This window comes from Scyliorhinus torazame, chromosome 9 (assembly GCF_047496885.1).
Source record: "Scyliorhinus torazame isolate Kashiwa2021f chromosome 9, sScyTor2.1, whole genome shotgun sequence".
NCBI classification, from domain to species: domain Eukaryota; kingdom Metazoa; phylum Chordata; class Chondrichthyes; order Carcharhiniformes; family Scyliorhinidae; genus Scyliorhinus; species Scyliorhinus torazame.
The window spans coordinates 110,058,550-110,073,186 of record NC_092715.1 but is presented as its reverse complement, the minus strand read 5'-3'; the positions used below and the strand labels follow the sequence as shown (position 1 = coordinate 110,073,186).

Here is a 14,637-nt window from a genome sequence, read left to right as displayed (position 1 = left end):
GAGTCATGAGGTCATGTTGCAGCTGTACAAAACTCTGGTACGGCCGCATTTGGAGTATTGCCTACAGTTCTGGTCACCGCATTATAGGAAGGACGTGGAAGCTTTGGAGCGGGTGCAGAGGAGATTTACCAGGATGTTGCCTGGTATGGAGGGAAAATCTTATGAGGAAAGGCTGATGGACTTGAGGTTGTTTTCGTTAGAGAGAAGGTTAAGAGGAGACTTAATAGAGGCATACAAAATGATCAGGGGGTTAGATAGGGTGGACAGTGAGAGCCTTCTCCCGCGGATGGAAATGGCTAGCACGAGGGGACATAGCTTTAAACTGAGGGGTAATAGATATAGGACAGAGGTCAGAGGTAGGTTCTTTACGCAAAGAGTGGTGAGGCCGTGGAATGCCCTACCTGCAACAGTAGTGAACTCGCCAACATTGAGGGCATTTAAAAGTTTATTGGATAAGCATATGGATGATAATGGCATAGTGTAGGTTAGATGGCTTTTGTGTCGGTGCAACATCGTGGGCCGAAGGGCCTGTACTGCGCTGTATCGTTCTATGTTCTATGCAAAGATCAAAGCCAAAGGCTCAGCAATCTCCTCCCTAGCTTCCCAGAGAATCCTAGGATAAATCCCATCCGGCCCTGGGGACTTATCTATTTTCACACTTTCCAGAATGGCTAACACCTTCTCCTTATGGACCTCAAGCCCTTCTAATCTAGTAGCCTGAATCTCAGTATTCTCCTCGACAACATTGTCTTTTGCCTGTGTGAATACTGATGAAAAATATTCATTTAGCACCTCTCCTATCTCCTCGGACTCCAAGCACAACTTCCCACTACTGTCCTTGACTGGCCCTACTCTTACCCTAGTCATTTGTTTATTCCTGACATATCTATAGAAAGCTTTAGGGTTATCCTTGATCCTACCTGCCAAAGACTTCTCATGTCCCCTCCTGGCTCTTCTTAGCTCCTCTCTTTAGGTCCTTCCTAGCTAACTTGTAATTCTCGAGCGCCCTAACTGAACCTACATGTCTCATCTTTACATAAGCCTCCTTCTTCCTCTTGACAAGTGTTTCGACTGCTTTAGTAAACCACGGTTCCCTCACTCGACCACTTCCTCCCTGCCTGACAGGTACATACTTATCAAGGTCACGCAGTAGCTGTTCCTTGAACAAGCTCCACATTTCCATTGTGCCCATCCCCTGCAGTTTTCCTCTCCATCCGATGCATCCTAAGTCATGCCTCATCGCATCATAATTGCCTTTCCCCCAGATATAACTCTTGCCCTGCGGTATATACCTATCCCGTTCCATCACTAAAGTAAACATAATCGAATTGTGGTCACTATCACCAAAGTGCTCACCTACCTCCAAATCTAACACCTGCTCTGGTTCATTACCCAGTACCAAATCCAATATGGCCTTGCCTCTCGTTGGCCTATCTACATACTGTGTCAGGAAACCCTCCTGCACAGATTGGACAAAAACGGACCCATCTAAAGTACTCGTACTATAGCGTTTCCAGTCAATATTTGGAAAGTTAAAGTCCCCCATAACAACTACCCTGTTGCTTTCGCTCCTATCCAGAATCATCTTTGCAATCCTTTCCTCTACATCTCTGGAACTTTTCGGAGGCCTATAGAAAACCCCTAACAGGGTGACCTCTCCTTTCCTGTTTCTAACCTCAGCCCATACTACCTCAGTAGACGAGTCCTCATCAAACGTCCTTTCTGCCACTGTAATACTGTCCTTGACTAACAATACCACCCCTCCCCCTCTTTTACCACCTTCCCTGAGCTTACTGAAATATCGAAAGCCCGGCACCTGCAACAACCATTCCTGTCCCTGCGCTATCCATGTCTCCGAAATGGCCACAACATCGAAGTCCCAGGTACCAACCCATGCCGCAAGTTCACCCACCTTATTCCGGATGCTCCTGGCATTGAAGAATAAACACTTTAAACCACCTTCCTGCCTGCCGGTGCACTCCTGCAACTTTGAAACTTTACTCATGACCTGGGGCAGCATGGTAGCATTGTGGATAGCACAATTGCTTCACAGCTCCAGGGTCCCAGGTTCGATTCCGGCTTGGGTCACTGTCTGTGCGGAGTCTGCACATCCTCCCCATGTGTGCGTGGGTTTCCTCCGGGTGCTCCGGTTTCCTCCCACAGTCCAAAGATGTGCAGGTTAGGTGGATTGGCAATGATAAATTGCCCTTAGTGTCCAAAATTGCCCTTAGTGTTGGGTGGGGTTACTGGGTTATGGGGATAGGGTGGAGGTGTTGACCTTGGGTAGGATGCTCTTTCCAAGAGCCGGTGCAGACTCGATGGGCTGAATGGCCCCCTTCTGCACTGTAAATTCTATGATAAAACCTCACTCCTCTCAACTTCCTGTATACTGGAGCTACAATTCAGGTTCCCAAGCCCCAGCTGAACTAGTTTAAACCCTCCCGAAGAGCATTAGCAAATTTCCCCCCCAGGATATTGGTGCCCCTCTGGTCCAGGTGTAGACCATCCCATTTGTAGAGGTCCCACCGACCCCAGAATGAGCCCCAATTATCCAGAAATCTGAAACACTCCCTCCTGCACCATCCCTGTAACCATGTGTTCAACTCCTCTCTCTCCCTATTCCTCAACTCGCTATTACGTGGCACGGGTAACAACCCAGAGATAATAACTCTGTTTGTCCTAGATCTAAGTTTCCACCCTAGCTCCCGGAATTCCTGCCTTACATCCCTATCCCTTTTCCTACCTATGTCGTTGGTACCTATGTGGACCACGACTTGAGGCTGCTCCCCCTCCCCCTTAAGGATCCCCAAAACATGATCTGATACATCATGCACCCTGGCACCTGGGAGGCAATACACCAACCACGAGTCTCTCTCGTTCCCACAGAATCTCCTATCTATCCCCCTAACTATGGAGTCTCCAATGACTAATGCTCTACTCCTCTCCCCCTTCCCTTCTGAGCAACAAGGACAGACTCTGTGCCAGAGTCCTGTACCCCATGGCTTACCCCTGGTAAGTCCCCCCCCCCAACAATATCCAAAGCGGTATACTTGTTACTAAGGGGAACAACCACAGGGGATCCCTGTACTGACTGCTTCCTCCCAGCCCCTCTCACCATCACCCATCTATCTTTATTCTTCGGAGTAACTACATCCCTGAAGCTTCTATCTATGACCACCTCTGCCTCCCGAATGATCCGATGTTCACCCAGCTGCAGCTCCAGTTCCCTAACGTGGTTTCTGAGGAGCTGGAGATGGGTGCACTTCCCACAGATGAAATCAGCAGGGACACTGACGGCGTCCCTCACCTCAAACATTCTGCAGGAGGAACATTGCACTACCTTCCCTGCCATCCCCTCTAGATTAAAAAAAAAGAAAGAAAGAGCTTACCTGTTATTCACTCCCCTTCTCAGCAAGCTATCACTCAGCAACCTCTGCGCCCCGCACGATAACACCTGAGGAAAAAGAAAAGAAAAACTACTTACCAGTCACCAGCCAATCCCTTGCCTGCAGGTTGTGATGTCACGGTTCAACTTCTTTCTATTTCTACCTGCCCTCGAGCCTTCCTCTTGATCTTTCCAGCGGTTGGTTTTTTTTTGGTTAGAGGAGGGGGTAGGGAGGGAAACACTGAAGAAGTGTTTCGGGTTTACTTGACAACAAGTAAACTTGACAACAGCTCCTCCACAAACCACCTTCAAGTTAGGGTGAGCACACGGACGTATGCAAATTTCACCCACAACAGCCTATCAGCAGCTCCGCTCTACTGCCCTCTGCTGGATGCTTGTCTTCACTTGAACAGCTAGGGTGTTGGAAGGTGCTGTCGATGAAATCTTGGTGAATTGCTGCAATGCACCTTACAAATGGTACACACTGCTGCCACTGTGTGTCGGTGCTGGAGGCATTGGATGTTGAAGATGGTGGAGGGGGTGCTAATCAAGCAGGCTGCTTTGCCCTGGATGATGTTGAGCTTCTTGAGTGATGTTGGAGCTGAGTCATCCAAACAAGTGAAGAGCATTCAATCACACCCATGACTTGTGCCTTGTAGATTATAGACAGGCTTTGGGAAGTCAGGAGATGAGTTACTCTCTGCAGAATTCACAGCCCCTGACCTTAATAATCGTTATTAGTGTCACAAGTAGACTTACATTAACAATGCAATGATGTTACTGTGAAAATCCCCTCGTCACCACTCTCCGGCACCTGTTCGGGTACACTGGGGGAGAATTTAGAATCTCCAATTCAATAACAGCACGTCTTTCGGGACTTGTGGGAGGAAACCAGAGAACCTGGAGGAAACCCACGCAGACACAGGGAGAACGTTCAGACACCGCACAGACAGTGACCCAAGCTGGGAATCCAACCTGGCTCACTGGTGCTGTGAAGCAGCAGTACTAACCACTGTGCTACCGTGCCACCCTGCTCTTGTAGCTACAGTATTTATATCAATTACCAAGTTCAATTTGTAGTCAATGGTTACCCCAGAATGTTGACAGTGGGCCATTTAGCAATGGTAATGCCATTGAATGTCAAGGGAAGATGGTTGGATTCTCTCTTGTTGGAGATGGTCATTGCCTAGCATGTATGTGCTACAAATATTACTTGTCACTTAATAGACAAAATCTGAAAATTGTCCAGTTCTTTCTGCATAGGGGAAGGATTGCTTCAGTTTCTGAGGAATCACAAATTGTGTTGAACGTTGTGCAATCAACGAACCTCCCCACATCTGATCGTATGATGGAGGGAAGGTTATTGATGAAGGAACTGAAGATGGGCCTTGGACACTACCCTGACGTCTGCAGCAGGGATGTCCCAGGACTGAGATGATTGACCTCCAACAACCACAGCAATCTTCCTTTGAGCCAGTTTTGACTCTCAGGGACAATTTAGCATGGTCAATCCACCTAAACTGCTCATCCTTGGACTGTGCTCATATTGAATCATAGAATCATAGAATTTACAGTGAAGAAGGAGGCCATTCAGCCCATTGACTCTACACCGGCCCTTGGAAAGAGCACCCTACCTAAGCCCACAGCTCCACCCTATCCCCAAAATCTAGTAACCCCACCTAACCTTTTTGGACACTACGGGCAATTTATCATGGCCAATCCACCTAACCTGCACATCTTTGGACTGTGGGAGGAAACCGAAGCACCCGGAGGAAACCCACACACATACGGGGAGAACGTGCAGAATCCGCACAGAGAGTGACCCAAGCCGGGAATCGAACCTGGGACCATGAAGCGGTGAAGCAACTGTGCTAACCACTGTGCTTACTGATTCAGTGAAAAGTGCGGGATGTGCAGGTTAGGTGGATTGGCCATGCTAAATTGCCCCTTAGTACAGGTTAGGTTACGGGGTGGGGTGGATGGGGGAGTGGACCCAGGTGGATTGTTCTTTCGGAGGGTTGGTGCAGATTTGATGGGCCAAATGGCCTCCTTCTGCACTTTAGAGATTCTATCCCCTGGCGTGATGATAGAGTGGGGGATATGATGAGGTTACAGATTCTGGTTGTATATAGTTCTGCTGCTGATGATGGCCCATGGCGCATAACAGTTGTCCAGTTTTGAATTGCTCTGTCTGTTCAAAATCTATCCCATTTAGCTTGCTGGTAGTGCCAGGTCATCCTCAATATGAAGACAGGACTTCATCTCCAAGAGGACTGTGTGGTAGTCACTCCTACCAATACCGTCATGGACAGGTGCACCTGTGACAGATACATTGATGAGGATGCGGTCTAATAAGTTTTTCCGTCTTTTTGGTTCCTTCTCCACCTGCTGGAGACCCAGTGTAGCAATTATGCCCTTTAGCACTCAGCCAACTTGGTCAGCAGTGGTGCTACCGAGCCGCTCTAGATGATAAACATAAAGTCCCCACCCACGGTACATTCTGTGCCTTAGCCCCCTCTTTGCTTCCTCTAAGTGGTGTTCAACATGGAGGAGTACTGATTCATCAGCTGAGATGAGGGGGTGGGGAGGGGGGGGGGGGGGGGGGAGAGTGTTCTAGATGGGGGATTCCTTGCTCATGTTTGACCTGATGCCATGAGACTTCATGGAACTCAGAGTCCTCAGAGACTAGAGGACTGGGAAGTCTTTAGGGGACAACAAAAAGCTACTAAAAAAGCCATAAAGAAGAGTAAGGTAGACTATGAAAGTAAACTGGCTCAGAACATAAAAGCAGATAGTAAAAGCTTCTACAAATATATAAGACAAAAAAGAGTGGCTAAGGTAAATATTGGTCCAAGATGAAAAGGGAGATTTAATAATAGGAGACGGGGAAATGGCTGAGGCGCTGAACAGGTTTTTTGGGTCAGTCTTCACAGTGGAGGACACAAATAACATGCCAGTGACTGATGGAAATAAAGATATGATAGGTGAGGACCTTGCGATGATTGTAATCACTAAGGAGGCAGTATTGGGCAAGCTAATGGGGCTAAAGGTAGACAAGTCTCCTGGCCCTGATGGGATGCATCCCAGAGTGTTAAAAGAGATGGCTAGGGAAATTGTAAACGCACTCGTGATAATTTATCAAAATTCACTAGACTCTGGGGTGGTCCCAGAGGATTGGAAAGTAGCAAACGTGACACCACTGTTTAAAAAAGGAGGTCGGCAGAAAGTGGGTAATTATAGGCCGGTAAGCTTAACTTCGGTTGTAGGGAAAATGCTGGAATCTATCATTAAGGAGGAAATAGCGGGGCACCTGGAGGGAAATTGTCCCATTGGGCAGACACAACAAAGGGTAGGTCGTGTCTGACTAATTTGGTAGAATTTTTTGAGGACGTTACCAGTGCAGTAGATAACAGGGAGCCAATGGATGTGGTATATCTGGATTTCCAGAAAGGTTTTGACAAGGTGCCACACAAAAGGTTGCTGCATAAACTAAAGACGCATGGCATTGAGGGTAAAGTGGTAGCATGGGTAGAGGATTGGTTAACAGAAAGCAGAGAGTAGGGATAAATGGGTGTTTCTCTGGTTGGCAACCTGTAACTAGTGGGGTCCCTCAAGGATCAGTGTTGGGCCCGCAGTTGTTCACATTTATATAGACGATTTGGAGTTGGGGACCAAGTGCAATGTGTCAAAGTTTGCAGACGACACTAAGATGAGTGGTAAAGCAAAAAGTGCAGAGGATACCGGAAGTCTGCAGAAGGATTTGGATAGGTTAGGTGAATGGGCTAGGGTCTGGCAGATGGAATTCAATGTTGCCAAGTGTGAGGCTATCCATTTTGGGAGGAATAACAGCAGAATGGATTATTATTTAAACGGTAAGATGTTAAAACATGCTGCTGTGCAGAGGGACCTGGGTGTGCTGGTGCACGAGTCGCAAAAAGTTGGTGTGCAGGTGCAACAGGTGATTAAGAAGGCTAATCGAGTTTTGTCTTTCATTGCTAGAGGGAGGGAGTTCAAGACTAGGGAGGTTATGCTGCAATTGTATAGGGTGTTGGTGAGGCCGCATCTGGAGTATTGTGTTCAGTTTTGGTCTCCTTACCTGAGAAAGGACATATTGGCACTGGAGGGAGTGCAGAGGAGATTCACTAGGTTGATCCCAGAGTTGAGGGGATTAGATTGTGACGAGAGGTTGAGTAGACTGGGACTGTACTCATTGGAGTTTAGAAGGATGCGGGGGGATCTTATTGAAACATATAAAATTATGAAGGGAATAGATAGGATAGATGCGGACAGGTTGTTTCCACTGGTCGGGGAAAGCAGAACTAGGGGGCATAGCCTCAAAATAAGGGGAAGTAGATTTAGGATGGAGTGTAGGAGGAACTTCTTCACCCAAAGGGTTGTGAATCTCTGGAATTCCTTGCCCAGTGAAGCAGTTGAGGCTCCTTATTGAAACATTTTTAAGAAAAAGATAGATACCTTTCTAAAGAATAAAGGGATTCGGGGATATGGTGTACGGGCCGGAGAGTGGAGCTGAGTCCACAAAGATCAGCCATGATCTCATTAAATGGCGGAGCAGGCTCGAGGGGCCAGATGGCCTACTCCTGTTCCTAGTTCTTATGTTCACGAATCCGTGTTGACTATCCTGGATTAAGCTGCATCTTTCCAAATGGTCATAAATCCTATCCTTCAGGACCTTTTCAATTATCTTCCCGACCACCGAAGAAAGACTAACTGGCCTATAATTACCAGGGTCATTCCTATTCCCTTTCTTGAACAGAGGAACAACATTCGACAGTCTCCAGTCCTCTGGCACTATCCCCGTTGACAGCGAGGACCCAAAGATCAAAGCCAAAGGCTCTGCAATCTCATCCCTTGCCTCCCAAAGAATCCTTGGGTATATCCCATCTGGCCCAGGGGACTTGTCGAACCTCAGGTTTTTCAAAATTGCTAATACATCCTTCCTCAGAACATCTACTTCCTCCAGCTTACCCGCCTGAATCACACTCTCATCCCCTTTGTGAACACTGAAGAAAAGTATTCATTCAACACCTCTCTTATTTCTTCTGACTCCATGCACAAGTTCCCACTACCGTCCTTCACCTACCCTCACCGTGGTCATTCTTTTATTTCTCACATAAGAGTAAAAAGCCTTGGGGTTTTCCTTGATCCAATCCACCAAAGACTTCTCATGCCCCCTCCTAGCTCTCCTAAGCCCTTTTTTCAGCTCATTCCTTGCTACCTTGTAACCCTCAAGCAGCCCTACTGAACCTTGTTTTCTCATCCTTACATACTCTTCCTTTTTCTTCTTGACAAGACATTAAATCTCTTTTGTGAACCATGGTTCCCTCACACGGCCATTTCCTCCCTGCCTGACAGGGACATGCCTATCAAGGACACGCAGTATTTGTTCCTTGAACAAGCTCCACTTTTCATTTGTGCCTTTCCCTGACAGTTTCTGTTCCCATCTTATGCTCCCTAATTCTTGCGTAATCACTTCATAATTACCCCTCCCCCAATTATAAACCTTGCCCTGCCGTATGGCCCTATCCCTCTCCATTGCAATAGTGAAAGACACCGAATTGTGGTCACTATCTCCAAAGTGCTCGCCCACAAACAAATCTAACACTTGGCCCGGTTCATTACCCAGTACCAAACCCAGTACCAATCCCCCCTCTTGTTGGCCTATCCACATATTGTGTCAGGAAACCCTCCTGCACACACTGTACAAAAACTGCCCCATCAAAACTGTTCGACCTATAGAGGTTCCAATCAATATTTGGAAAGTTAAAGTCACGCATGACAACTACCCTGAGACCTCCACACCTATCCATAATCTGTTTTGCAATGTCTTCCTCCACATCTCTATTACTATTTGGGGGTCTATAGAAAACTCCTAACAATGTGACCGCTCCTTTCCTGCTTCTAACTTTGGCCCATATTGCCTCAGTAGGCTGATCCCCTTCAAACTGCCTTTCTTCAGCCGTTAAACTATCCTTGATTAACAATGCTACTCCTCCACCTCTTTTACCACCTTCCCTGCTCTTACTGAAACATCTATACCCCAGAACTTCCAACAACCATTCCTGTCCCTGTTCTAGCCATGTCTCCGTAATGGCCACAACATCGTACTCCCAAGTACCAATCCACGCTCCAGGTTCACCGACCTTATTCCGGATGCTCCTTGCATTGAAGTAGACACACTTCAACCCACCTTTCTGTCTGCCAGTACACTCCTGCGACCTTGATACCCTCCTCAGTACCTCACTACTCTCAACACTGGCTTCTGGAACACAGCTCATTTTCCCAGCCCCCTGACAAATTAGTTTAACCCTCCCCCCCCCCCCCCCCCCCCGAAGAGCCGTAGCAAATTTTCCTCCCAGGATATTGGTGCCCCTCTGGTTCAGGTGCAAAACGTCCTGTCTGTTCAGGTCCCACCTTCCCCAGAATGTGCTCCAATTATCCACGTACCTGAAACCCTCCCTCCTACACCATCCCTGCAGCCACGTGTTTATCTGCACTCTCTCCCTGTTCCTCACCTCACTAGCACGTGGCACTGGCAACAAACCAGAGATGACAACATGGTTTGTCCTGGCTCTCAGCTTCCACCGTACCTCCCTAAATTCCTGTTTTAAATCCCCGCCCCTTCTCTTACCTATGTCGTTGGTACCAATGTGTACCACGACTTGTGACTGCTCCCCCTCCCCTTTAAGGATTCTGAAAACACGGTCCTGGACGTCACGGACCCTGGCACCCGGGAGGCAACATACCATCCGTGAGTCTCTTTCGCTGCCACAGAACCGTCTATCTGTCCCTCTAACTATCGAGTCCCCAATAACTATTGCTCTCCTGCTCTCCCTCCGTCCCTTCTGAGCCACAGGGACGGACACAGTGCTGGAGATCCGTTCACCATGGCTTATCCCTTTTTGAAGAAGTTGTAGCAGTTTGATGCAACTGAGTGGCTTGTCAGGCCATTCCAGAGGGAATTTAAGAGTCAACCACGGAATAGTTTTTACGACAATTGACAATAGTTTCATGGTCACCATTACTGAGACTATTTTTTTTAAATTCCATATTTATTAACTGAATTTAAATTCTGCCAGCTGCCATGATGGGATTCATATCTGTAACCCCGGAGCATTAGCCTTGACCTCTGGATTACTAGTCTGATGGCATTAACCCCATGCCCTTCTGTAGACAGTGAACAATAGAGTTAATGTTTCAAGTTGATAACCTTCGTCGAACCAGAAGATGTTGCACACTAACAATTATAAGTTTTTAAACTGGTACATAGCCAAGAAAAAGGCAGTAACGGTCTGTAGTTGAGTGAAGGACAGGACAGGATAAGATGAGAGAAGTTGTGTCGGTGCAAGGCAAGTAGAGGCAATAGTGAAAGACGTCTTGCATTTATATAGCACCTTTTACTATTGCAAGACATCCCAAAATGTTTTGCCGCTAATTAATACTCTGAAGTGTAGTTGTTGCAAAACATGACAGCCAATTTGCGCACAGCAAGCTCCCACAAACAGCAATGCAAAAATGACCAGATAATCCGTTTCTAGTGATGTTAATTGAGGGATGGATTATGGCCATGACACCAGGGATAATTCCCCTGGCCTTCTCTGATATAGTGCCATGGAATCTTTTGTACTCACCTGGAAGAGCAGAAGATTTAATTCAAACAACAGTGCCTCCACCTATACAGTAATCCTCAGTATCGCAGCAGAGTGTTGGCCTTGATTTCTGTGCTGAAGTCTTAAAATGGGACTGCAACCAACAAACGTCTGACTCAAAGAGTCGAAAGCACTGCCTCTAAGCTGCCATTCTGACAAGATGAGAAATTAAAGGGGAAAAAATGTATCCAGAGGATGTGTGGATAGTACAGCAGAATAGCAGAAGGGAAAGAAAGCATTGGAAATCTGGCAGAAAGGAAAAGACCAACAGGATAATGCTTAAAGACCACCATCATCACCTCTGTCAGTTCATTATCTGACCTCCACCGAATCAGGGACACTTTTTTTCATGCCTTTTCCCCAGCTATGTACCCACTTGTTAGCTATTCACCTGTACCATCTCTGAGTTCTGAAGAGAGACGTTTGACCTTAATAATTAACCCTCTGCTGCTCTTTCTGCACGTGCTACCTGAGCTGATGAGTGGTTCTAATATTTGATGTGTTTACTTCAGATTTCACCTGTAATATTTTGCAAATTTTGTGTCTATATTTCTTCTTGATGCAGGTTGTATGTATTTTTTTCAGGTGTGGTGGCGCAGGCCAGGTCTGTCCTTGCCTGGCACAGTAGGTACATGTTCTGTCCTACCTGTGGAAGTTGTACAAAAGTTCTAGATGGTGGTTATAAGAGGACATGCTTGAACGAAAACTGTCTGAGTCTCCAGGGTATTCATAATACTTGCTATCCACGTGTAGGTATGAGAAATTTGTGCAAAGCAAGTTTTCTTTTTATATTTGGTTTGCTCAGAGATTGTGCAATTTTGGTTTAGTTTACTGTCAGTTTGTAAATTTAATTTTGCACTTTAACAAACAATGAAATTGATAATTTCCAGGGTAGCACAGTAACTTAGTACATTGGACAATGAGTGCTAGTCAGCGCAGAACAGGGGGTTAAAGGTTTTGCACTCTTATTCTCACTTAACAAAGTTCCCAATCTCAGCAATGCTGTAGGAGAGTCAAATTAAAGTCATGTGGGTTCATTGATCCATTTCTTACACCTGGATCAGTGCAGCAGTGTTAAAAGCCTTTGAGCAGAACAGCCAAAACTATTGCTCAGCCAAGAAATATCAGGATTTGACAGGGGAGCAAGTAAAGTGATTTCATTGTAACCAAATTAAATATTAATGTTAGTTTTTATACACATTCATGCTGATCATGAATAAACAGAGTGTAGTGTAGAAGATAATAGTTTCATTATGTCTTCAATTTGGCAGAAGTGCTCAAAATCTTAGAGGAAGTGGAGCAATCTGTGTATTATGTACATGCTATGCCTGTTTGTCCAAGAAGTTATCACAATGTTGTGGATGTGGTAGATCGTGGGAATTCTGTGGGATCCAGTTGATACATTGCTACCGACACAGTTACTCCTTCATGAATTAGGTTAGGAAGTCATTACACAGCAGAACTGGAACATGATTCAATGGCTTGACACTACACATTTTGATGCTGTATTTCCAATACTACAAATGCAAAGTCAGCACAATATTTTTGGTATACTGCAGGCTTTACATGCATGCAGGATTCTGTTCTTCGTGAATGAAATTAAATTCATGTATAGCAAAGGTAGATTGGGTTACGATTTGAATGGTACACATATATTATTTTATTCAATACATCTTTGTGCCAAAGACTTTCTTGTTTAAAAGTAACTAGAAATTAACCAAATTACTTTTTTTTTAAATAAACACGATCATACAATTTTACCTCTCTTACTAAATGTGTAACTAGCTCCCCTGCAGGATGCTTTTTTAAATTCATTGGATGTGGGTGTCGCAGGCTGTGCCAGCATTTATTGTCCATCCCTAATTGCCCTTGAGGGGGCAGTTAAAAGTCAACCACATTGCTGTGGGTCTGGAGTCACATGTAGGTCAGACCAGGTAAGGATGGCAGATTTCCTTCCCTAAAGGACATTAGTGAACGAGATTGTTTTTTACGGCAATGGTTTCATGGTTTCATTAGACTTCTAATTCCATAATTTTTTATTGAATTCAAATGTCATCATCTGCAGTGGCAGGATTCAAACCCGGGTCCCAAGAGCATTACCCTGGTTTTCTGGTTTATTAGTCAATACTACTATGCCAATGCCTCCTCACGTTACGTTGTAATGGGTCCAGCTTACCTCTGCACATTCCTCTCCCATCAGAAATAGATTTTGCAAAATCACAAATGCACTGTCCATGAACTTTTGTCCATTGAAATGTATGGCTGGAAATTGTGGGCTGCTGGCTGCGGTTTGTTAAGGTGTGCTGAGTTGCAGGTGATATATCTGCCATTATTGAACATTTAAAAATTAGGTATCATAGAGGCAGGATATGAATCTTCCTTCACTACATTCCAATCTGGTGGATCTACTCAAGTACTGAGATTGCAGGAGGATATAGTTGGGTTCATGGAGTAGACAAATAAGCAAATAAAGTTTAATGTAGAGAACTGTGAAGCCTATTAAGGATAAAAGAACAGTGAAAGAGTGCTGTAACTTTATATGGTCAGAGCCTTAGTAAAACCTACACATAGAGTGAGTGATGCTAAAAAGATTTTTAAAGGTGTAGTGTAGGTAGAAAAGGCCATTTACAAGAAAAAGCTGTTGGAATTCCTGGCTTTATATGAGTTAGAATTTTCTCTAGATATTGGGTTATGCTGTAGGTCGAATATTTCATACAATTCTGCACACCCAATTTTAGATGTACACACCTGTATAAGCTAGAGGTGTTAAATTTAACATAGCAGCAGAGGTCTCGCCTGCCAGGATAAACTACTTTCAGGAAGGCCCTCTGAATTAAGTGCCTATCAGGCAGTTAATGGGGCAGTCCCAGGTTTTCCCTGGGGTCGAAATCTTGCCCCTGACATCTGCAAATCAATCAGTGGCCAATAGATGTGCCTTGTTTGGCAGTGCCACCGAGAGGCATTGGCTGCTGCTGGGAATGCACCCACCTACCACAGGACCACCCAGGATTGTCAAGGGACCAAGGCCCAAATGAGGGGGCATCATGGGGGAGGACGGGGAGACGGGTAAGAAAGAAGGCAAAGGAGTGGCTCTTGGAGCCCCCCTCCCCATCCCCCACCTCTTCCTGCTGCAAGATTCCTCGATCAGGCATGAGTGCCGGATAAAAAGGACCAACCCCTAATAGCAGCAGTGGGATGAGGTGTTAAGTGGGCATCAATTGCTCACGTAAATACCTCAATTGGTGGTAGGGCAGGAAAACCGTCCATGAGGCTTCCCAAACCCCAGACTTAATCGGGGCAGAGGTGGGAAGGCAACAAGTTCCCACTTTACTCACCTGATTAAATGCTTTCCCTGTTGCCCAAAGAGGGCATTAAGTTCTGCCTGTGGTCTCTCTTTTGCCCTATTGTTTGATGTGTGTCATACAATACTTGTAAGAGACAATTTCAAGCCTGATTCGTTTTGTGCTAATCAAGGAAAATGAATAGATGTAGCACGTCTTCACATCTATTAGTTCTCACACTAACAAGTGAAATAACTATTCTTTGAGCAAACAATACAAATATGTTGCACCAGCAAAATCCCAA

The 14,637-nt window shown here is 45.7% G+C and overlaps 1 protein-coding gene across 5 annotated transcripts in view; it reads left to right on the top strand.

Annotated features, from left to right (window-relative positions):
- nudt12 (nudix (nucleoside diphosphate linked moiety X)-type motif 12) overlaps window positions 1–14,637 on the top strand; it is a 62,957-nt gene that overhangs the window by 14,721 nt on the left and 33,599 nt on the right. For 4 of the 5 annotated variants that reach the window (XM_072516388.1, XM_072516389.1, XM_072516387.1 and 1 more), the window contains one exon: window positions 11,638–11,805. The exons of the other annotated variant lie outside the window; for it this stretch is intronic. In XM_072516388.1, coding sequence (XP_072372489.1) covers window positions 11,638–11,805 — 168 coding nt within the window. The remainder of the gene's footprint in view (window positions 1–11,637; window positions 11,806–14,637) is intronic. 5 annotated transcript variants of the gene reach the window in all.